At 39.0% G+C, this 23919-nt stretch overlaps 1 protein-coding gene across 3 annotated transcripts; it reads left to right on the top strand.

Annotated features, from left to right (window-relative positions):
- The first annotated feature begins 883 nt into the window (after positions 1 to 883).
- On the top strand, positions 884 to 23577 carry MPP4 (MAGUK p55 scaffold protein 4). 3 transcript variants are annotated; one of them, XM_027798735.2, is made up of 22 exons: positions 884 to 1049; positions 2435 to 2550; positions 4660 to 4757; positions 5694 to 5771; positions 6484 to 6564; positions 7125 to 7256; positions 7386 to 7467; positions 8616 to 8701; positions 9447 to 9518; positions 9973 to 10169; positions 11331 to 11395; positions 12130 to 12147; positions 13206 to 13244; positions 13996 to 14016; positions 15305 to 15319; positions 16805 to 16846; positions 17673 to 17843; positions 18734 to 18814; positions 19762 to 19855; positions 20662 to 20770; positions 22079 to 22213; positions 23121 to 23577. In XM_027798735.2, exons 2-22 carry the CDS (start codon positions 2517 to 2519, stop codon positions 23310 to 23312), a joined length of 1842 nt encoding a protein of 613 aa, XP_027654536.1. In that variant the 5' UTR covers positions 884 to 1049; positions 2435 to 2516; the 3' UTR covers positions 23313 to 23577. The 3 variants fall into 3 exon arrangements, with proteins under 3 accessions (XP_027654536.1, XP_027654534.1, XP_027654537.1); XM_027798733.2 differs by having other exon boundaries at positions 4636 to 4757; XM_027798736.2 differs by lacking the exons at positions 884 to 1049; positions 4660 to 4757.
- Positions 23578 to 23919: the final 342 nt, after the last annotated feature.

Genomic DNA, 23919 nt, shown 5'->3' with positions numbered 1-23919 from the left:
TGTCCTTTACCACACCATTGTAATGAGGATTCTGAATTGGCAATGTGCTGTTGGAAGTCTGTGTAGCCTATATAAAACCAAACAGCCATCGTACATGGGAACCAACAGATGTCAGCAGGGTCTGTCTTGAGTTCTTGAAAAATGTGAAAAAAACCATGGATATAAAAGCTAGAGAAAACTTAAAATTGGTAATAATAGGAAATGGGGCTTCTGAAATGTAGCTTATGGGATAAGCTGTCAGAAGTTTCCTTTTAGGCCATAACTTGCAGGTTGGGTACTATCTCCTTGTAAACGTTTCTGCAACTGAATTTGGAGCTATAGACTCTTAGTTTCCAAATGGGGCAGGGGGGTGAGAATCAGCCAAGCTGAGGGTTACTTGTGTTTTCATATTGCTGCTGTTCAGTGAAAACCAGGAGTGCTGCTGTCCTGAATGTACTTGGCAACATAGGGATTCCTCTTCCCATGTCTGTACCATCTCACAGTAAAGATTTCTGTCCTATTCCTGATGTCTTTGGTAAATAAGAAACAGGTATTCATGACTAGATTTATATGGCCTGCTTTAAATCCATCATTAGGCAGATCAGCTAAGCTTAGCAAAGGGGGGAAGGCAAACTATTAAAGGAAAAGAACTCAGACTATTGAAAAAAATGAAATAATTGCAGCTCAAAACCCAAAAAATTGGATATTGTGGGAGGATCAAATAATATTTTTGTTAGTCTTTAAAAGAGGAATCCATAATTTGAAAAGCAGTCTTCAGATTAGAATTGCAGTAAGATGTATCACTCGGTTTCCTGTAGAGGTAACCTGTAATGAATTGCCAATACTCGGTAATAAAATACTTGAATCATAATGTCGTCACTTTGATTATTTTTTGCTCCTGCAGTAAAAGTGCCAGTAATGCCTTCTGCTTTTATAAGTGGATCAAGATACTACTTTTCCTGCTTGTACCTTTGATGTTTTCTGTCCACAGAACAACCTAGAGGAAAACAGCAGCTGCCTTCCTCAATTCTAATCCAGGAGACAAACTACTGTGTATTGAACAGAATTTGGTAAGGCATTCACTGTTCACGCAGTGTCTGTCACGCTGTGGTTCACTGTTGGCTGAAGTCTTCAAATATGTGATGTTACAGGTTTTTTTTAACTTGTACACTGAATCATCTCTTCAGTGATCAGTTTAAATATTTAACTTTTTAGAAGCAACCTTAGAATACTGCTAATGACAGTAATGACAGTATCTTCAAACTTTAATCAAGTGTGATTTGAGGATAGATCAACTAGGATGTAATGAAGATTCTGAATTGATTCAGAGCTTTCATATACAGGCTCCTGATGCTTTGGGGTATAAATGCACCATACAGTGTTCTCTGGGGGATTTCCATACTTGTTTGCAAAGAAGAGTTCTGAGAATTCTCTGAAACAATTTTGTACTGCGTTGTTTCTTATTAGCGGTAGATTGGAGAGCTTCCTCTGTTTTTAGTCTAAGGGAACGTTACAGGTTAGTAGTAGGTTGTCACAGAATTCTAAGAAAGGGAAGGATTTGGGAAGAGAATTTTAGAAAAGGCTTATTCTTTTATATTCAAAAAGCGCAGCAGGACATGGATACAGGTTAATAAGTGTAAGTGTTGGCTTCCTGCATTACTTAAAAATTCTTGTTTTAAAAGTTAAAGAAAAAATAAGGTAGTATATGCTGTTTCTTATAATGAAAGCTGATAGAGGAGGGGATTTTTTTAGATCAGCAAACTTGGACTCTGTCTCTAAAAGCAGCAACCAATTATAAATTGTCAGAAAGAGATGATGATACCGGTAAGGTAAGCTGTGGGTTTTTTTGAGGGGGTTGGCTTTTTAAAATTTTAATTCACAGTGAGGAAATACAGGAAAATAATGAAATCCATGTGGAACAAATCCTTCAAAGACCTTAAATTCTAACAGTGATAGAAACAGGGATCCCTTTTTTGCAAAATCATGTCTCTGCTCAGTGAAAATTCAGTATGAAATCCAGAGCCCTTCATTTTAATACTGTGTCAATAACAAGAGGAATTAAATGAAGTATATTCTTGAATATTATTATTTTCCAAGCTATATTGGTATAAAAAAAGCTTTAAAAGTCTTTGCAAAAAAATACAACTTTCCATAGTAGTGCACTTAAAGATGAGGAACAGAAGATGTACCAAATAGCTTCTTATTTTAGGTGGCTTAATGAAGCAAGCCAGTGACAATTCCATGAAGGAAATAAAATGTCATATTGCAGTTGAGGTTTGTCTGTCTGCATTTTGGATGCTGGTGGGTAACTGAATTTATAGGTGGGACTAATGTATTTAATTTATGCTTCCAACCTGTTGTACACTTAAATATGAATGGTTGCCCCCTTCTTTAAAATTCTGCTGTCTTATCAATCTAAAATACCTGACAGTACTCTGTGTACTTTTTTCCCTAGTTCAACATCTCTCTGTGAAATGTACTTGGTGTGAATGCAGTGCTCAAAGAAGTGGGTGGAATATCCTTGAGTAAAGGAAAAGATGGAAGTGCCAGCAGTCCACAGTCAAGATAATGGTACTCATAACTTTTGCATTTCTTTTTCAAAGAGCAAGAAAACTGACAAAAAGTTTTTATTCCTTAGTCTGTAACTCTTCTTCCATTGAGTCATGACAGAGATGAACATGTCTAGACGTATTGCTACTTAATAATTGGAATGATTCTTGATTTTTAATGGTGGTATGCAGTTAATTTCAGGAGTGTCAGAAGAGAATAGCTGATGTTTGTTTCTGGCTTATAAAGTCAAGAGTCTCTACAGCTGTATCAAGAATGACTGATAATTGCAAGAGGGGTTTTTTTTGTTTAAAGAAATTACTCTCTGTAGTTTGAAGGTTTGTGCTTCTGTATGGAACATGTTGGTCATTCTGAGCCAGTTTGATGTAGGGATAGCATTCTGGGAGATAATTAGTACAGTCATCTCAGGAAGAGGCAACCAGTAATGAGGAAAAGATCTTAAAAAGCATCTCCACCACAGGTGATGTTCTGTTAAGCACTAGGAAGTTCCTGTAGAAGAGAATCCTTTTAAGAAAACTGCATTTTGGCAGGTTTCTCTGTGGGGCTCACAGTCAGGGTTCACAGAGTTCATAATTTTTGTAAGTGCTTAAGTGTCTGCTTTGCAGAGACAGATGATTCCTTTGATAATGAGGTACGTTTCCAGGCTTTTCCAGTTTGGATATTCAGTAATTCTGGCTGATGATTGAGGCAAAAGTCCCATCTGCAGAAACTTAGCAGGCAAGTACTTGTATAAATTCACACATAAGGAAAATACCTCAGTAAAACTAAAGCTGAAGATAGATCTCACACAGGTGTGAGTAACATTGAGGTCTAGAGCCAGTGCAGGAAACAATTAGCTGTCAGTGGCTTCTGTAAAAATCGTGCTCAGGAGAGAAATAAGTAAAGAAGGGCTTCCATGTTCCGGTTAGTTGTGACTGGATGATAGCAGCTGATGATGTCTGCAGTAGAGAGTACTCAGCTGTTCTGGGTGTGCTGGATGATCTTTAGTTTTAAGAAATTACTATTTTGATTTTGGCTGATAAAGCTCCTGGTGTCTTGGTTTTATTTCAACATTTTTCTTGTATTACAATATTACTCATTGAAACATGCCAAGTTTAATGTTCTAAGCAAATAAATATGAAGAAGAGACTCCTGTTACAGTTGTATTGTATGATTACTTTGGCACGAAAAAGCAAAGATACAGCTTGTGCTTACCAAAAAACACAAGAGTTGAGAGCTTACTTTCCTCTGACATGCAGTGGGAGTCAGGCATCCAGCCCTTATGGTCTTTCTAAGAACCTTTATAACTTAATAAATCCAATTCCTAACATTTGGTGTGGTGTTGTATTAGTGCTGTTACAAACATTGTGTTTCTCGAAGTGTCACATATCAGAAATGTTGTCATTTCTGAGGTAAAATTAAATTTCATGCACTCACAAAAAGCCCGTTTGTATCTAGGCCTGACTGTGTAATGTCCTATCTGTTCGTCACCTCTTAGTTTCTGCTTCCTTGAGATTTTAAAAAGGCACTGGATTTTTTTGGTTTTCCCCTGTATTAGAGTAGTGTTCTAGCAGATCAAGCGTTGCTTCTAATAGTAAGAGCGGTTCTTCCACTTTCCTGGGACAACAGTATGTATTTGGCAGGAACTTGCATTCATTAATGATATTTTCCAAAATGTGTGCACCTCGAGAGTGGAAAAAACCAGATGGTCCCTGGCCCAAAGAGTGGGTCATCCAAAATAAAAGCCTATAAACATAAAAAATTGCCTTGTTCATTTTACCTGTTCTCAGTAGGAGGTACAAGCTTGAACCCAGACTGATATGCCTCAGATTCCCAGCGTGTTGGGGGTTTTTTCCCCCCTCTCACAGGTCACTTGAAATTGTTAGTATTGACCTAACCCTGCTGGTTAGTAACATAATAAAATAAAACATAAAAAAAATAAAACAGAGTTGATTGCAGGAAACAAGTGAAGCAGACAGGAATTGAGTGCATTTCTTGAAAGTACAAACTGAGGAAAGATGCTTTTCGAAGGCCTGGGTCATTGTTTGGCTTTGGTTGGGCTTCTCTTTGTACTGAAGTGTCTTGCGCTTTTCTGTTTCTTGGGCTCAGGTATATCTCATGTTCTGACTCTAGTGCTACAAGAACTGAGTTTGCTCTGTAAAAGAGATGTCAATGGCATTGGCATGTTATATGACCTGCTCAGATCTCGCTGGCTGCAAGCACTTTTAAAGGTAAAGAAATTGAGCTGTGAAGGCAAAGGGCTTCTTGAGAGCAGTCTCTCGGGGATAGCTACTTTATTTTGCCATACCAGGACAATAAATGCTTGTTTAGACTTAAGTGTTTGATAGTCCTAATGTTGGTCCTAACATCAGCAGTCAAGGTGAACAAAACCACTTGTGCTTTAAAGAAGAAAAATATATTCTCTTTCATAATGTCCTAGACGTTAAAGCTCTTCTACTTTACATGTCCCTATTAAGGCCAGGGGGATGGAGGTGTAGGCTGAACACACAGCACTGCTCAGCTGTCTGTTCTATTCTTAAATCTCTGTATGGCTATGCATCCCACTTTTGGGCATGGATGCTTGTGAAATTATGTTTTTCTGGTTTTGCCCACACTGATTTGATGTGTAGTTGAAGATTTTATGTTGCTACAGAACAGTTTTGGCTGGTGTTTCTCTCTTGAGTAGACATATCTCTGAGACAAATTCTGCTTTTCCTCTAACAAGGATTTTTAAAGATCTTTAAATTTTAAAGAAGAAAAACTTGCTGTGGATAAGAATGTCCATAGGGCCATTTAAAACACAGCAATTTATTTTGTTTTAAGTTAAATTTAAATTGTTAATCATGTTTGCAACTAGAGGGAGGAAACAAGCAAGCTACAAGTCAGAGAATTGATGCTGTCGGGCTGTTGTCCTGTGTAATCAGCTTTTCCTACTAGAAGATTCAAAATTGCAGTGTAACTGGCTAGCTGGATGATAATATGGAAAGACAATGAATACAGACGCGGTTCCACATGCATTAGACATTAAGGATTGAGACTGTGATTGGTTCTAGTTGGACTGAGAAATTCCTAGAACTACGGTAGTGCCCACTGTGTTATGTGTGTGTCTATATAGCCATGTGAACAGATCATCATTGCGTTGTCTTGTCTGTCACGGCTTTCCCTAGATTTATGAGTGCCTCCAACACTATCTTGGGAAAAGACCAGTTCCTGTCACGCCGCAGGCACACGTGTTGAATCGTGAGGTAAGGTGGTGTATGTAGTGTGTTGCTTTACTTACTCGTGCCAAATTAGTTGATTTAGCCGCAGGTAACAGTGCTGTGGTGTTTGTGTCTCAGGTCTGAGTACATTATAAACATTTGAAACCTTCTGTCCTCTCCCACATGGTCAAGCTACTTGCTAACTCCTACTGTGTTGTGGGGTGGGTGGGGGGTGGGAGGCGTGTACAGCTGTGGTCACTAGACTGCATGAGCCCTAGCCAGTGTAACAAATGCGTAAATTCTTTCTTTTAACCACTGGCCGTATGTGTGTCTTCCCACGTAACTGGGTCATTCGGCATTATGGCTACAATCAAGCAGTCTGACATGAGGATTTTGAAAAGCTTTTTGGTTTTTTCTGATTTTTCATATCGTAATAGCAGATCCGTTCTTCAATTTCTGAATTAGTGGGAGAGTTAATGACTTAAGTGGAGAAACTGACAGTAGTGATGAAATTGGTTGAGGCATAGGAGAAAAAATAGAGCACACGGCACTGTGCCTGAATGGAATTAAGCCTGGCTGAGTGTTGTTCAGCTGTGGTCATATTGTCCATTCTAAAGTAAATTGTATGGATATGCTCGGAGTCATATAACATGGCGGCCTTAACGCTCTCGCCGTACAATATTCCTCAAAATTCAACTTACAGCTTTCTACATGAACTGTTCTCTAAAACCAGTGCTTTCTCTCGTATGTTTATCAGGTGGTAGAGTTACTGCGTGAAGCCCCTCAGTCCGGAGAGATCAAAGAGCTAAGACGACTACTGCGTGCTCCACACTTAAAGGCAAGTCCTGTATAAGGAAATAAAAAGTTGCTGATAGAGCTGTCTGCAGTGGGGGTGGAAGCAGATGGCCAGCTGTTCAAGAGAATTGGCAAAGGAGCCAGAAGGGACATAGTTTCCTGGTGATGAACTAACTTCGTTGTGAAATCAGATGTGGGCTGTGTGTCTGAAGTACCTGCAGTGGGCCGTGTTTTAAGGGCCATGTTTGAGAGACATTTCTTAGAAAGCTCACATTCTGAGCAGTTGATGCAGTTACGTAAAACCAAATCTTCCTTGTAACTGCAAAACCTGCTTTCTTTACCCTAAAGCTCTAAATAAAAATGTTTCATCTTATTTTTAAGTTTTCCAGAAAAAGCATAGAGAGGAACTGTTCTTAAAACTTTTATTTCACATTTTGCATTTCCAAGTGGGAAGAAGAAAATTTCAATGTGTGAAAGGGATCTGTGTTCACATAGGGCATTACTTGCTGATTTCTGTTTTCTGACCAGTCACTGTTTAAAGCTGCACTCCTGTATGATATTTGCTTATGCATTGGTTTGTTGGCTTGTTTATGTTTGTAACAGGCCTTGCTATCTGCTCATGATACTGTGGCCCAGAAAGATTTTGAACCAACCCTTCCGCCACTGCCAGACAACATACCTGAAAATGAGGAAGCGATGAGGATTGTCTGCTTAGTGAAAAACAACCAGCCTCTGGTGAGGGAGCGTTTTCTGTTGAAAAGGCTGCGTCTTTCAATGCCTTTCTGTTATTGCCAAGAGCAGACGTGAAAGGAAACTTCCTGGCATTCTTCATTGATCACTGTGTTTTTTGTTTTTATTTGCCAGGGTGCCACCATTAAACGCCATGAGATAACAGGTGACATAACAGTTGCCCGTGTGATCCATGGTGGGCTAGCAGACAGAAGTGGTATGTGTAATCTGAAATAGTGATGCCAAAAAATTGAACTTGAAATAAGAGGTTTGAACTAAGATCGTAGCTTAGCTTCTACAAGTAGTTTTCCATTATAGAGCAAGAAGATTTGTATGTTGGACAGCGCCATAAATAGTGATACGCTGCAGTGACTTTGATTCTGGTTTCATCAATGTTCATATGGATGTGCTATGTCTGAGACAGAGTTGAGGTACAAATCTGGTTTTCATTGTGCGTTCTTAGTACCAATACTTGAAAAAATCTCTCATGAGATTGACCAGGAATATCCCAGATTGCAGTGTAGTATGAATACCAGCAGCTCATTCCCTGATGGAGAAATGGAAAATATCAGTAGCCCTTGATTCTATAAGGGGGTTTAAGGGATATGTAGTAATACTTCTTGGCACTAGTCGACTAAACGCTTTGGTAGCTTTAGTTGCTAAGAAATCTTCCAAGGAGTTTCCTTGGAAATGTCACTATTTTGTCATCCTAGAATTGAACATGTTCCACATTCCTTCAGAAATGTAATGTAACTAAAAGGTAAAACGTCAGAAGTAAAATTGAACTGTAGTCATTATAAAATAGTTTTCTGGTCTTTGTGTAGAGAAGAAAACCAAAACTGTAGACAACAGCTGATGAAGTTTCTAGTCTGATTAACGTTTCATTTGAGCTGAAGGAAAATGCAAAATTAAACAATACTGTGAAGATCTTGTAAAGGACAGAGGAGTCCCAAGGCATCCCACTGCACCTGAATTTTTAAGGGTCTGATTCCAAGTCTCATGGTCTATTAGTATAACGGCTTTAGCTAGAACAGGTTCAGAAATTACTTTGAGAAACGGAATTAAAATGTTTCTTCTACTTTTAAAGTAGATCATCAATAGATTGTAAGCATGTTATATGGGGGAGGTGGGAGACAATAAGAAAACTGAAGCTTGCAAGCTTCTTGTGACCCGCAGAAGTCTGCAGTCCTATCCAGGGGCAAGATAGCCTGAATCCAAAATGCCTTCCTGCATACCTGGTGTATGGAAACTTTTGATGCTGACTTCCAAACCTGTGGTATATCTGTGTCCCTGCCTCACCTACCAGAGGTAATCCATGCTGTGATAAAACTGCCGCTGCTGCTTTCATCTTTGTGTTCACTGTAGGGTTGCTGTATGCTGGAGACAAACTGGTGGAAGTAAATGGAGTTCCTGTTGAGGGACTTGAGCCTGAGCAAGTTATTAATATTCTGGTACTGAAACTTTTTTGAATCTTTTTTTCTACTTTGTACCTTAAGAGTAACTGTAGACAGTTTCTTTCTCACACATGGAAGCTCCACTCAGTTACTATTCCACATGAAAGTAGTGGAATGCGCTAAAGCAGAGTGAGCGAGCTTGTAAGCTACATACCTCACTTTGCAAAACAGGGCAGTGGTCATTGCTGTTGTCAGAATTCTCAGGAAGAAATCTGTTGAGCTGGCCCTATTACTTGTCAGTTTGCCCACAGTCTTTGTGTTCTTCACTGCAAAGCGTTAGTGCCAGTCAGTAAGGTATCACTATATGTAATCACTATCAAGTCTTTCTATGTTTTATTCCTGTGGTTGTACTGTTTCTAAGTACAGGAGATACAAATGCTATTGGAATGCTTGATTCTTAAATATTTTTTTTCCTCTCCCTTTATATCACTGTCTAACCAGATCCTGCTGCCAATTTAAATTAGATTTCAGTAGACATGTTTGGTATAAATTAATGTTGGAATTATATGTAATAAAACATGGATTTAATTTAATTAAAAATATTTAGCAAGACTTCAAAGTTTCATTCTTGAGTTTCCTTTTGAAAAAAATACAGTTTTGTCACACTGACTCTGCCTAAATTCTGTTTCTCCTGTAGATACTACAGTAACTTTAAAGCCATGTTGTGTTAAGTTTGCGATGCCAATGTTTGTTTATTTCTGTTGAATATCAGTCATATTTCAATCCTTTTCTAACCATTTAGGCCCTGTCTCAGGGGACAATTATCTTCAAATTAATTCCAGTTTCTGATCGGCCTGTCAGCAACCAAACAACAGTAAGAGGCATTCTTTTTCCCAGATTGTTACTACGAACAGTTACCCCGATAATGTCTAACAGTGCGGTACAAAGCAATAGTGTTGCTTAGAAGTTTATTGCCATCCTTGAGGTGTTACTTGCCTTTATTGCTACTTCTCAGCTGACATCAATGTGCTGTTGCTGAAGCAGTAAAACAGCAAGCTGGAATGTAGCTGTGTTAAAGGTAACGAAGACATTTTCAGAGTGATCTACAGGTTGAAGGTTGATTGTTTTCACAATGTAGAATCTGATTTTTTTTTTTTCTCTCCCTTAATGAACAGATAGGGTCTGGGATTTGATCTGTTTTTTAAAACTTGACTTCATTATGAATTAACTTAAGTAGCAGCAATATCTGGCCATGTGATTATAAAGCTCGTGTTGTATTTGTTCTGAACGTGGCTTCCACTGAGCTCTTTGTCTATTTTCTTCACCAGGTCTATGTGCGAGCCATGGCAGATTACTGGCCCTTGCAAGATCCTGCCATACCATGTGCTGATGCAGGCTTGGCTTTTAAGAAGGGTGAAATACTCCAGGTTGTGGACCAGAATGATGCTCTCTGGTGGCAGGCCAGGAAAGTTTCAGATCTCAGTGCCTGTGCTGGACTCATACCCTCGAATCATCTTCTTAAAAGGTAAAAAGCTATCATTTTTCTGATTTCCAGTTAAAAAATTAGGCAGTTATTCAGACTTTGCTATTTAAAATTTTCGTAAGTTGTATAGTAGTATGATTCATTGACCTCTGACAAATACCTATCTTCTTTCCGTTTTTCAACTTTTTGCTCCCCTTCCCTTAATAATACCTATGTGAGAACAAGCTCTTGAAAGCACCTATGTATCATCTTAAATTAAGAAGTTTGCAGCAGTTGCCTAGTCTCAACACTATTTACTAAAGCATCTAGTGGGATGTAGCAGCTGAAAGATGGGTGGAAATTAAGGACCCCAACTATTTAGGAGTCATCTATCATTAAAAAAAAAGCAGAGGTGGGGGCGATGACATGGGGGGTGGGTTAACAAACTTATAGTATAAGAGCATAGCTGTATCAAGAAACAGTATTTTTTTAAAGATGTCCTGTGAAGCATGAGTGACTTCTTCAGCTTAGGTCAAAACAGAGTAGACCAGATTAAAAGGTAGGAGAGTGAAAAAAAACCCACCAAAACAAAAAACAGGCTCAGGGAAGAACAGGGTTCCCTTGACTATTATTTTCTGCATAAATAGGCCGTTATTTTTATACTACATGCTTTCAGAACCAGAGTACTCAAACTGCTGTGACACACCTTTCAGTTTGATCCTCTAACCATGTGTCCCGTCTGTGTTACCCTCAGGAAAACATAAGGCCATGCAATTGTAGATGATAAGCTTTGATTTGTACTACGTGTAAACCTGGCTGTGGTTTGTGTAATGAAAGTTGAAATCAAACCAGGTTGTGATTGAGGCTGCGAGCAGGAGGTGCTGTGTAGTATCAGAGGCAGTAGTACTACTGCCCATAGCAGTAGCACACTCTTCTACTTCCAGGAGTTTATACTAGTATGGCTTACCTTCTGTCCTTATATATAAACTCAAAATACTCTATAAATACTTCTGGGCTGCTGATTTGGAAATTGTTTTTAAATAGTTCTGATAGCACATCAGCTTTCTTTCAGGACTTTTCAGTGGGCTAAAACATGGGGAATGTTTCCGTTCTTGGTGTCTTCTGTCAGCTCAGTACTGATTGATGTGTGAGCAGTGAATCTGAGTGTAATGTGCTTGTGGACTGTTCTGTTTCTTTAATTGTGATAAATCTATTTCTATGTAGGAAGCAGCGAGAATTCTGGTGGTCTCAGCCTTTCCAGCCCCATCTCTGTCTGAAATCATCCATGTGTGAGTGAAAAGTTACTTGAATGGTAGAGTAGGAAAGAATGAAATAGAAGCTCATATGATTTGGTTTAATTCAAAGATGTTGTGTCTGGAGGCATATTGTAGCGGCAGAAGTGTGTTCCCCAGGAAACCAAGGTAGTTGTACTTGAATACTGATGGTGGAGGCTGTTGTCTCCGGTGTACTTGGGATCTGACTGTGAGAGAAGCTGCGACTTCAGCTCCTTCTGAAGTCTGTAAGATCTAGGAGCTCTCTAGGAGAATTGGGTGTGAATAAGTCTTGAGGTGACAACTGTACTATCCCTGGCTTTCCAGGGACACAGCTAACAGTTCTGCACTGGAAGGTGCTGTGTGATATATTTAGAATGTTTCTTTGTCATCAAAACTATTAAGAGAAAGATAGAACTCTTTTCCTTGAGGTGTAAGTTAAGCTATGCTGCACAGGAGTTTATTCATGGTGACAATCCAGAAACATTATCCGCTGCCAGCTATAACTTTCTGTAAATACGTAATTTTTCCCAGACAAAGAATGTTCTTCCTCTTTTCTCTGTCACCATTTTCTTCTATGGTTCTTTATACTAGTAAAACATTAAATTTTTTTTGGTGATAACTCCCAGATGGAGTGTGTTTCATTGCCTAAGATTCCTCTTGGACTGATTGCTTTGTTCGTTAGAGCTGGGGCTCTCTTTCATCCTAATTTTATTGCATTTTACCTGCTTCAATGGATATGCTGTGGGCAGTAAGCACTGTGGAAGAAGGTAGGAGATTGTATCTGGACAACATTACATTCCTGTCCCTGGAATCAATATAGCATATAGTTTTACAGGCTTTTAAAAAAGTTGTCAGAAATGAGGCTGTTTAGTAAATACATGCAATAGAAACCCAAGTTCTTGGCATTTTGTGTGCTTAGCGTAATTGAAATCAAGCCTTTTTTTCACTTGAAGTGGTAGAAGCTTACATTGTCTTAAAGTGGAAACTTAAGCTATGTATTATCTGGTAGGGAACTGACAGTTTGGATGGATTGCTTTTGAGGAAGGAAAGACTAAATTTTCTCTTTCTCTTTTCCTCTCACTCTTTCTCTTTCATCTTCAGCAGCTGACCTGAGCAGCTCTGACAGAGTATTTCTTTAAAAGATACGTATGGGCAAAATATGGCTGACATGTTCTGGTAATTTCCCTGTAACTGGAAAATAGTTCCTACAAGGCCTATCTGAAGGGGCGTGCAGGAACAGAATGCACCAACAGTGCAGATTGTGAGCCCAGGGGATTGGCCAAGCTGCAAGGTCACATTTCAGGGACATGAATTGATGTGGTCTGGTGATGGAGAGGGAGCTGAATCAATCTTTTTCTCTTCTTCCTTGTAAAAATAATAATAAAATCAACCAGACAAAACATTTCCCTCGAGTGAAGCATATTGGAAAGATAGATGCTTTTAAAAGCTTCAGGAGAGAAGGGAGTGAGTGGAAAATAACCTATTTATTAAGTATTACCATGACATAATATAATCTACAGGATAAACAGAGCAACAGCCACGTTAAACCTTTTATTATTTCAAAAGGAGAACTCAAGTTAGACATGTTTGCCTCTACCACAAGCCCTTCAGAGCACTAGTTTAAGAAGAGCCTTTTGCTCACTAAAGACATTAGTAAGTTGGAGTTAACAGTTAAAATCTTTAAAGATGTCTGAGGCTGATCTGAGCTTCAAATATTTTCCTTCTGATGTCTGAGTTCAGTATTGTAAGGTCTGTAAGGTTTTGACTTCCCCAGTGTTTTTTCTGATTGAGATGATTTTTTTTTTCCCCTTGTGTTGATCTGTAGAGGATGACATACAGATTGATGAGAAGTGTGTGGAAACAGGTAACAATTCACTTGAGATTGTTGTTTGCTTCGAGGTGGTAGCTAGTTAAAGCCTCATTTTGTTTCCCAGGTTAAAACACTCATTCTCCTAGTGAACTTAATAATAGAAAATTCTATTTTTCATACCCTGGAAACCTCCTGTATCATATATTAGTATAATAAAATGAGCTGTTTGCAGTGTTAGTGTACAGTGCTTATAGTAAAGTGTTGTGCCAAAAAGAGGGACCACCCCAAAAATATCTGCCTGAATGTGATCCATCCGCTTTGATTCAGGTTTTGGACTGTGGCTGTAATATTACCATAGTTTTGGTCTACCATAGATTTAATGCCACAGATGACTGTAGTCTTGAAGCACCCACACAATTAATTGTCAAGAAACTGATCTCAGGAGAATATGTTTTTAAGCACTGAGCAATAGGTTTTTACATTTAAATCGTTTGTGTGAAGACTGTTAGCTTGACTTGCTCCCTAAAGCAGCACAGCTCGTTCTTCCTTTTCCCAAGGTAAATCAAAAAACTCTCATGGAGGGATGAGATCCTGTAGGACTGGGTGGAGAGAGACCAGACAATTAATTCAAGTGTGGCGAGCTGTATTTTGCCACCTTGGTGTAGAGGGAAGTGAGGAAAGTATGTGTGAGACAGACTGATAGGAGCTGAAAAATTGATTTCTGATTCTGAAATTCTATAGGAGGAAAGGAATTAAATTTTGAATTTATTTTAATATCTTTGCTATCTGGATTGTGAAAAAAAAGATGAAGAAACATTTGAGTCTGGTAAGTTTTTTCTGAACTAACTCGAAATTCCTTGCTGTTGTTGTGCTGCAGGAAGTGTGTCCAGAAACAAGCAAGTGTCTTAAAAGCAAGCAGGTGACAAAACCCAGAATGCTATTTTATCTTTAGAAGCCATTCTGGCTTGAAAAGCCATTATGTAAACCCCTGTTCCCTTAAGTCTTCCTCTCGCTCTCTGATTGCCTTAGTAGTGAGGGTTTTGTCCTGTTATCCAAGTGTGTTCTTCTCGTGCATCAGTACCAGATCTGTTTAGCAAATCCTAATCAGTTATACCCGTGCAAGCTGTGACAGCAGGGGCTCCATTGATGTCAGCAGATAATTGGATTACCTTAGAGTCATGGAGGCCTAAATCCCCAGTGTCTGCAGCAGTTGGTGTGGTAGAGATGTTCTGGATTCCTGATTGTGTGTATGGTTGGCATACAGGAAAGAAAAATGCTTTTATAAAGTGAGTTATTTACGTATAGAACGTACACTCAATCGGTGCTTTTTTTTAACCCAGGGGATTGTGGGTGGGTGATTTTGGTTTTGGGATCTTTTTTTTCTTCTTTGTTTGTTTTTAGGGAACAGCTACCTGTTTAGATAATATTCAGAATCCTGAAAAACTTGAATCTTCTAAAATAAATAATTTTTCCATTAAAATAAACCTGCTGCTGCTAAACTTTGTTTCAGATACTTAGTCATCTTGTGGAGAAAATGGCATTCCACCTTACACTTGCCCTTTTCCACAAGGTTCCTCCTTGCCAGTTGGATCTTCTCTGCTTAATCACAGGTGGTTTGTTCTCTTCCACCTCTCGAGCAGCGCCCAAAGCTTTTAAGACAGAACCAGCAGGTCTACAGGGCAGTCTTGTGTTTTCAGGCTAGGATGTTTCTGATAACTGCACTTGAGGATTACTCTTGCAAATGCTAGTCACTACTCAGTGCTGACTCAGCTCTCTGCTGTATCCAGGCAATCAGAGGAATAGTGAATATTTGCTATCTTTACGTTTTACTTTAACCACTAGTTGAACATCTGTATGATGTATTTTGCAAGTACAATACTGGCATAGATGCTATAGCTGAGTCTCACTCTTTGGGAACTGAGAATTCATGCTTAACAGGCATATTTTAGTTTTAAAGCCTGCAGTACCTGTTCCCTAAATTTCCTAAATGGATTGGACAAAGTTGGTTGTTTTTTTGGTGGTTTGGTTTGGATTTTTTTGTTTGTTTGCTTTTAAATCTTAGTATAGACTTTTAAAAAATATTGTTTTATGTCTCTCTTTATCTGTATGTGCAGAGGAACTTAAAGAAGGTAATACCAACTTTTTTCTCAGTCTCCTGTAAGCAGTAATCTATTAGAATTTATCTGTGTTTACTGCATCACCAAGAGCTACCACTGCTCTTAGAATACCCAGTAGGTGAATTGCTTGTTCCTGTAGGATTCCACACTGCACTCCATACTGTAGAACAGAGGCTAGATAAAGCATAAATGCTCAAAAAGATTTGAATGATAGCTCAAAAGACCTGAAGATGGCAATGATACAGGCATAAGTCAGCTGAACAGTACTCAGAACTCTGCCCTGAACCGAGCAGTTTGGTGCCAAGTAGTTTTTTTCTACAGTCATAAGGAGTTGTTAGTACACACAGAAATGTAGGAGTAAAACTGTATTTAACAGGTACAAGCAGTGAAGAGCATAGATTTGAAAGAAGAGTAACTAAGATGCATCTAACTTTGTTTTGGTACTTGCATAATGATCAAAGAATCTAGTGCTAAAGGACAATACATTTCATGTTTTGCAAATGAAAATGATGTTCTTGTCTTGGAACAATTACTGCCTTTAAAGATATGCATATGTATTCTGTGTCTTATTCTTACTTTTAATAAGGCTTAAATAAAGGGAATACACAGCTCCGATAGTTACCTGCATGATTACGGGAAAATTAGGAGTCCTTTTTGAAGAGAAATCTAAACACTGCTGACACAATTATTTTTTTTCTTAGTTGTTTAGAAACTTTTATAAAGGTTATTTGTAAACTGTTAGAGCATTAATCTATCAGGAAATAGAGATTTTTGACCCTTATAGGAGAGATCTAATTTGGAAAAAAACATATAGAGATTCAGAAGGCTCACCTGAATGGTTAAGCCTTCACAAGGAACAGCATGAGAATGGGGACAAAAAGAATTGGAGGAAACAGATTAGTCAGGGATGTTGGAGCACAGATATCACTGATCCAAAGACGATTAAAAAGAAAAAATAAAATCGGGTCCTCATTCTGCCTGAAAGATCTGAACAGATGCATACTGCATTTTCCAAGCATGCTATTGGGCAGAAACTGTGTTATACATTTTTTTAGTTCTGATTTTTGAGCTACTGACTTGTTGGTCGTTGTAATGTTGTAACTGAAGAGTTCTTGTTAGCTGGGTTTCACCTGAAAAGCTTAAGTTATTTTTACTGTAAGTATTTCAAAACATCCTCTAGCATCTAGTTATCTTAGGAATGAAACAAATAACATGTTGAGTTTCAAATCTGATTTAGAAAATACAAAGACTTTCTAAGTTTAGTTTTTTCTCTTACAGAAATATTGGTCCTCTGAAATGGTCATTGGTCATGTGAAATGTTTGAATGTTTCGTATCATGGAGTGTTGTACTTTTTTTTTTTTTTTTAATTAGATGAGGCATGTGTATGTTTACTGAAACACTGTTTTTCATTTGGGTTAAGCAGTAATTGTTAGCCAGCTAGCTCTTAGGCTTTCACTGTTCTTTTGTTTCATGAGTACTTGTTCTTTGTATCCTAGAAGAAGAAGAATTTGGTGAATTTGGTCAACGAGTCTTTATTGGTATGCAATGACTAAAGATAAGTAAGATGGTTGGGGCTTGGTCTAGATTAAGTGCTTGTCTGAAGTTAAATAAAATCCTTTGTTCTTTATTTCACATAAAGACTTACTGAACTGAATGCTACTTATTCTGTTTTCCAAACCTCAGGAAGTCTCTTTCTTCTGCCTAATGTTTGTTCTCTTGATTTAAATCTCCCTTCCTGTTAGGCTTCTGGTGAGACCTGACCACCGCCATTTTAACTTGACTGGCTGTTAAGATTTATTTCACAATTAATTTTACTAGAGAGTAATGTTGTCTGTTGTCCATTGAGAATAATCATGAGGGCTTTCATTAGAAAAGTAGACCTAAAGTGAGGTTTTTAGGACTGGATGGTAAGGTGGAGCAATAAACCCATTCCTGTCACTAAACCATAGTGGTCTTCGAAATATCTGGGTTTGTTCTGGAGGCTGGAGCAAACATTCCAGATTTGCTTTAGGAGAGCGAACTACCTACGTCGTCAAAAAACAGTTGACCTGTTCCCTGGTGATGCTTATGTGGCTAGAAGCTTCTTTGGCTTGTTTTGGGGATCTTTTGGGGGTCTCTAATTCTGGGCTTATCTTCAGGTGACTTTCAGCGAGATTTGGCCTCCTCTCTAGCTCTCCCTTAATGCTCAGAGGTTCTGCCAAGCTGACATACCAAACGCGGCAAAGTCAGTCACTAACTTTCACCCTGCAAAAAGCTCAAACGCCCAGCATGTTGTGTGGCTTAGAAAGAGGCACTCTAGATTAAACAACTAGTTGCCTTCATCTTAGGTGTGTTTTCCAGTACTGATCTCTCTGCCCCTTGCAGCTGGTTTCCGCAGAAGTATGCGCCTGTGTCGCAGGAAATCCCAGGCCAACCAGCAGTCAGGTTACGCTCGGTGCCCCAGCAGCTGTTACAGCGCTCTCGCAGCTCCCTACGAAGAGGTGGTTAGGTACCAGCGGCACCCAGCAGACCGGAACAGACTAATCATACTAGTGGGTAAGAGGTTAACTACTTTCTCATGCAAATTTCACAATCTGTAACAGAGGGGAGGAAACAGTCGGTGGTGGTCTGACCCACTGAGGTTTCCCCGCTGGCTGCAGGTAGCTCTCAAAGCAGCATTTCAAGAATGGTTGTCTGTCATTTGACCCCGTTACTGGTTTTAAAGTTTCATGTATGTGTCGTCGTCTTTGCTTGAGGTAGTGAATGTTTTTTACAAAAAAAAAGTCCTTAGAAGAAGCCATAGGGTTATGAATGCTGGTTAATAATGGACTTGATCAGAGAAATGGTTCACTTTCTGTACCAGTCCCAACTGAATATAGTGATGAGAAAACATTTGTAACTTGCTAGAAAACATCTTTACACAGGGGCATTTCTACAGCCAGTATTAAGTGCGTGGGTATGGCAATGGTAAGAAGAATGTTTAAAATTAAACTCCAGGCTAGAAAAATCTCAATAATGGGCAGCAGTGAAAGTTAAAAAGATGCCTTTAATAATTATAATAATAATCTAGGAAATGTTGTATTAAGTGGGCTGCAGGCTCCCAAGTAGTCTTTAATGATAAAGACTGAAAGGAAGCTGTTGTTCTGCAGTGTTCCATGATCCTGATAAAGCAAAGTGGGTAAAGGCAAATCCATTGTCTTAAGTCTGGAAGTATTTGATAATGATTTATTTTTCTTTTAAAATGGTATTGCTTAGTTGCCACCTGGGTATGACTATATTGCTGGGAAGTGATTTGTACGCTGAATCAATCAAGATGCTTCAGTCACTCCTGGTACATTTTTTGGTAATTTACGTTTCATCTGTGCATGTGCACTGTTAGGAAGTGAGGAGTGTGTGTGAGCAGAGTGTCTCTGTCAGTAATATTAGTTGCTTTTCCAACTTTTCAGGTCCTGCAGGAGTTGGTGTGAATGAGCTAAGGCGAAGGCTTATCGCAAGTAACCCACGAGAGTTTCAAAGTGCCATACCTCGTACGTAATGTTCTTCCTCTTTCACTCACCACCCCCTTCAAATATGACTAGGAAATGTCAAGTACCTCCCTCTTGTGTATTCATGTGCTCTTTTCTGTGAGGCTGTTTTTTCAGTCGTATTGCAAGCCAGAATCATCTGCTTTTATAAGTGTTAGTTCAAAATACTATCTTTCTCCTTATTGTGGCAAATCAGCTGAAGGTATTTTCAAGTTACAGCTCCTGAGACCCTTAAAGCTTTATGTAGCAGTAAATTATCTGCATGATTTTGTTTAATCTTGCTGTTTTCTTTTCCTAGATTTAAAAATAAGAATGTTTCTTAGGGATATTTTAAGTTCATAGTGTTTTAAGTGATCAGATATGAGAATGAAAGCAACAGAAGTCGGTGCTTAATAGGCTTTGCAGCTTTCCTTATTAGCCTTCTAGTGTCAGATGAGACTTACACAGCTTAATTTCTGACGTAATAACTGAAATTGTTTCTACCTGTGCTTATTTGGTTTTGTGATTTGGATAACCAAATTGGAAATTATGAATCTGAAGCTGGCTGAAAATTCAGGAACTCTTTTCTGCTTAAGATCCCAGATATGGTCAAGGTGCAAGTGTGGGAAAGCTTATGGGATGCTTTTGAATTTGCCTCAGAGGAGTAAAAACAGCTGTGCAACCAGTTTCAAAGCAGTTCCTGACCAGTCGGAGTCACAGGCCACTGTCCTTCCATTCCAAGAAATACAGATGTGCTTTGCTAATTTTCAAGGGCTTGCCACTGGGCAACCAGTAGACAAGGCTTTTGCTCTGGATTAATAAACGGAAACAACTCATTTTATTACTTATTAAAATACCGATGTATAGTCCTTCATGAAAGTTGTCTTATTTTCATTTATAAAATTACAAGAATTAGTGAATTTGGTTGACTGCAGTTGAATTTTTGTGTGTGTATGTATATCTCCTTTCAGACACCACTCGTGTTCAGAAGAGTTATGAAATGAATGGTCGTGAATATCACTATGTATCAAAGGAAACTTTTGAAAACATGGTGTATAGCCACAGGTAAGCAGGAGAGACAAATTACACTTTTGTTACTTAAAACTTAACATGATCCAAGAAAAAAGACAGTTTTGTAGGTAGGTCCCAATCCGGGCTCTTCCACTCATACTTGGTGTGTTTGGTATAAATTCGGGACAAACTATTTGAGCCCATGGCTTCAAGAACTGTGTTTGTGCAGTTGCAGATAAGATCCTCAACAATTAATCTCAGAATCCTTCTAAAAGTAAGTGAGATCTCTGGTACTGAGCTCACTTGATGTGCTTGTGAGTTATGAGTTTAACTCTCCTGGAAACCAGACTGCTTTCTAAAACAGTGCAGTGAGTTAGACCTGTTCCTGATCTACAACTCCATTGCTGAATCTCTGCACTGATGGCATCAGACAAGTAGCTGAACTGTAAGGGCTAAACTTTCCAAAGTGTCTGTGCACCTCTAAGACAGATGAGCTCAGCACCAGAAGCTACATTCCTTGAGCTGTGCCAAGTGCTTTGAGATCTCCTGATTTATGAAGTTTTTGTACCATTTAAATGGCAGGCATTTTCTCATTAGAATCACAAACTCAAAACACATAACTTATAACAACAAGGCAAGTAAAAAATGCATGCTTTGGGGATGTCAAACTGTCATGGGTTTGATTTTGTGCCCAGTGTAGTGGGGAAGAGCAAAGATGGCGATTGTTCATCAGCGTTCAATATGTTTTACGATCATTCAGCCCTGATCACTGGATTACACTTGAAGATTTCACCCTTAAGTTGAACCTTTTTGAGATTCAGGTGCTCTTTCATTTTCCTTCTTCCTCACCACTGTTACAGGATGCTGGAATATGGGGAATACAAAGGGTACCTGTATGGTACCAGTATTGATGCAGTGCGAACAGTCCTCGATGAAGGGAAGATCTGTGTAATAGATTTAGAACCGCAGGTGAGTTGTAAAGGGACAAGGAATCTAGAATTTGTATCTCCTGGAAGGAAAAATAATTCTCCATATATTCTTGAGCTATTGGAACAATCTTTGCAGTCTTCTGTTGGTTCTTTTTCCTTACTTTTATTACCTCTAACACTTTCAGAACTACTTAACATGCTAATATTTTCAGCTAGACACTATTCACTCTTCACCCCTTTCTATCTTTGTACTGAATTTGTGGATGAAGATAAGGCTGATAAAGGCCTGAGATGGTAAACATCTAAAGCTCTGCCCAGCAAAATTATACCAAACTTCTCTGAATTACTTGCGTATTTAGTACATAGATGCTGTTTAGGCTACTGGGTTTCAGCATCTCTTCTTACTGGATGTGAAGAGACACACCATAACTCGACAGCATTTAGAGACTTCCCTCTTAGTGCCAGTGTGGCAGAGCCTTAGGGTAGCAGTGGTTTATGCTGATTAAGGTAGAAGTTAAGTTTCATGACCTATGGGGGTGCTACTCAAAATCCAAACCACTATAAAGAGGCAGATTAGGCCACACCTCAGTCTTCATTTTAGATGTAAAAATGTCCTTGGATCTCTTCTGCTGCACTTCCCCTAACAAAAGGGAGAAGGAGAAAGGGTGTGGAAGTGTAATCCTGCTACTTGAACAGACGTGCCACTCTCAGTTTTTTAGGGTGTGAGTTTAAAGGACAAGTTTTGGGAAGGATATGAAGTAGTGGCACAGAGCTACTCTTCAGTAACTGCTGTGAGGCAGGAAAATAACTGCGGAGTTGCATGCTTTTGTTTTAGGTCTGGTGGCTTGCCCAACTTTTCATGCTGTGCCTTTTTTTTTTTTCCTTCTTTCTAGTTCCCTCCACTGCTCTGCAGTTGTTCAAAAAGGCTTATTGGCATCAGGGAATATTACACAGCACAGATTTCCTAAAACAGGATACTTTCTTCCAGTAAAGGTGTACTTTCTTCCAAGGTAGCTCCCCGGCAGTTAAAAAGAACAGATTTCAGGTTGATCTTTAATGTTGTTGATTGTAGAGATCTGTTAATGACAATGTCCAGTCAGTCAGGGGAGTGGAAAGCGTCTCCTAATAAGGTTACCGAGCAGAATGAAGTACCTGGTATGCTACAGTTGCTTAACAATGTCTGGTCCAGGGATTATTAGTGAGGTCGTCTTAAAGTAGGTGATCCTGAAAAAAGATTACTGCTAGGTCTGGGGATAACAGCGCATCGTAAACAATTGGCTTTTATGGGAGTGAAACTGGGATGAATACACTTGAAATACTTTAACTTCTTTTTACTCTTAATTTGTAGGGCATACAAGTAGCCCGGACACATGAATTAAAGCCCTACATTATATTCATCAAGCCATCCAGCATAAGCTGTATGAGGCAGACTCGTAAAAATGCCAGGATCTTAACCGATTATTATGTGAACATGAAATTCAAGGTGAGATTTGGGAATAGAAGAGACTCAGTGTATTATTCTGGGGTTCTGTGTTTAAAACATAATGCATTCTACTATGTTACTATGTTAACTCTTAAAAAAAAATTATTGTGTCTTTAGGATCAAATCTAAACTGTTGCTGCCTTTTTCTCTTTGGTTTGTTGGGATCCCCCCTGCTCCTCCCTTTGTTTTGAAGCGAAAGGTTTTTAATTTGTACTTTGAGGATTGAGGCATTTTGCTTGAAGGAAAGGCTATTTTGTATATTTTTGTTGTAATTAACTGCCTTGTGCTCCTGGAATGTGCTTCATTCAGTAATTTAACCAAATATTTGTTTCATGTAGTTATAAGAATGTATTATTTCACGTGTGTTTGATGACAGTATCAATATCAATTCTATTATAAATTCTACAGATAAAAAGCAAATCCTGCTTGTAGAAAATGCATATCTTGTATTTACAATGTGTCTAATATACTGTCACAGTTGTTTCCCTGCGAATCATAATCAAGTTTAGCATCTTAAAATCTTGGTGACCTCAATCCATAACTGTATATGGAAATGAATGATGATTGCTGTGGCAGAAACAAACATGAACACTGGGGAAAAAAAACTAAAATGGGGAATGAGAACACAAGCGTTACGGTAGATTTGCCTTCCAGTCCCCAACATCCTCTGCCAACACTTGTCAGTAGAACAACCTTGTTGGGGCAAATGGAGGATACTGGGACAGGAGGTGCCTCCTTGGGAAGTCAGCTCAGTTCCAGAGGGTTGGGCCTCGCTGAACAGAATGCAGTGTGCTGGCAGGATCTGTTCTCCTCCTGTTCACGCGGCCCAAGGTGCTCTGCAGATGCTGTACAGGCGCGTTTCTCTACACAACACTAAAGGTTTACAGGCTTACTCTGTGTCTCACAGGAAGAAGATTTACAGGAGATGGAAGATTCGGCGAAGAAAATGGAAGCGCAGTTTGGTCAGTTCTTTGATCAGGTGATTGTGAATGACAATTTACAAGAAGCATCAGCGCAGCTGCTGTCTGCGGTCCGTCGTGCACAGGATGAGCCCCAGTGGGTCCCTGCAATATGGATATGCTCAGACACTCAGCCCTAATTCTGAGCAGCAGGCAGCTTCATAAAGATTACAGCTTATGTTTTACTTCAAGAATAATCCTGATGTCAGGATTGCAAGAATTTATCTTTGTATGTGAGGGATTTGCAAGAGGATTAAGAAAGAAGCTGCTACAGGAGACACAATCATCCTGTGTTCTGTGTAGCTCTTCAGCTTTTTATGTTACAGTTGCATCCACTTTTGTACAAAAAAAGGAAATGCTGTGAGCACTCAATTACAAGAATAAAGAAAAATCTATTTTGTTGCATGTATCTGCATAATTTACTTGTACGTAGCTATGGGAAAGTCCCTTCCCTTCTTTTTTATTATGGGCATTCTGGTACTGTGATAGCTGTGCGCTCCAGAAGCCTTACTGGCAAATGCTATTCAGTCAATATTCAGGCCACAGCATGTTCTTTCAGCATGCTGCCTTTGAGCAAAGGGTGCCGTTTATGGAAGTATTGGTTTGCTGCTTCTCCTGTTTAGCTTTTAAGACAGGGACAGAGTGGTATCACAATCAGAATTACTCTAGAAACCACAGTTGTCCTCACCGTACATCTAGCTTGTCTGTTCTTTTATTCCATCAACTCAGGCATGTAAAAGCTGACAG

Source organism: Falco cherrug, chromosome 8 (genome assembly GCF_023634085.1).
Source record: "Falco cherrug isolate bFalChe1 chromosome 8, bFalChe1.pri, whole genome shotgun sequence".
Lineage (NCBI taxonomy): Eukaryota > Metazoa > Chordata > Aves > Falconiformes > Falconidae > Falco > Falco cherrug.
The sequence above is the reverse complement of the archived record's forward strand: the minus strand, read 5'-3'. Positions and strand labels throughout refer to the sequence as shown.

Excerpts from the sequence above, each read along its gene's own strand:
- MPP4 (XM_027798733.2), top strand. The coding sequence starts at position 2,517 with ATGGAAGTGCCAGCAGTCCACAGTCAAGATAATG. Across the intron at positions 2,551-4,635 it reads AGTCCACAGTCAAGATAATG|GTATATCTCATGTTCTGACT; the intron begins GTACTCATAACT and ends TCTTGGGCTCAG. Across the intron at positions 22,214-23,120 it reads ATGTGAACATGAAATTCAAG|GAAGAAGATTTACAGGAGAT; the intron begins GTGAGATTTGGG and ends TGTGTCTCACAG.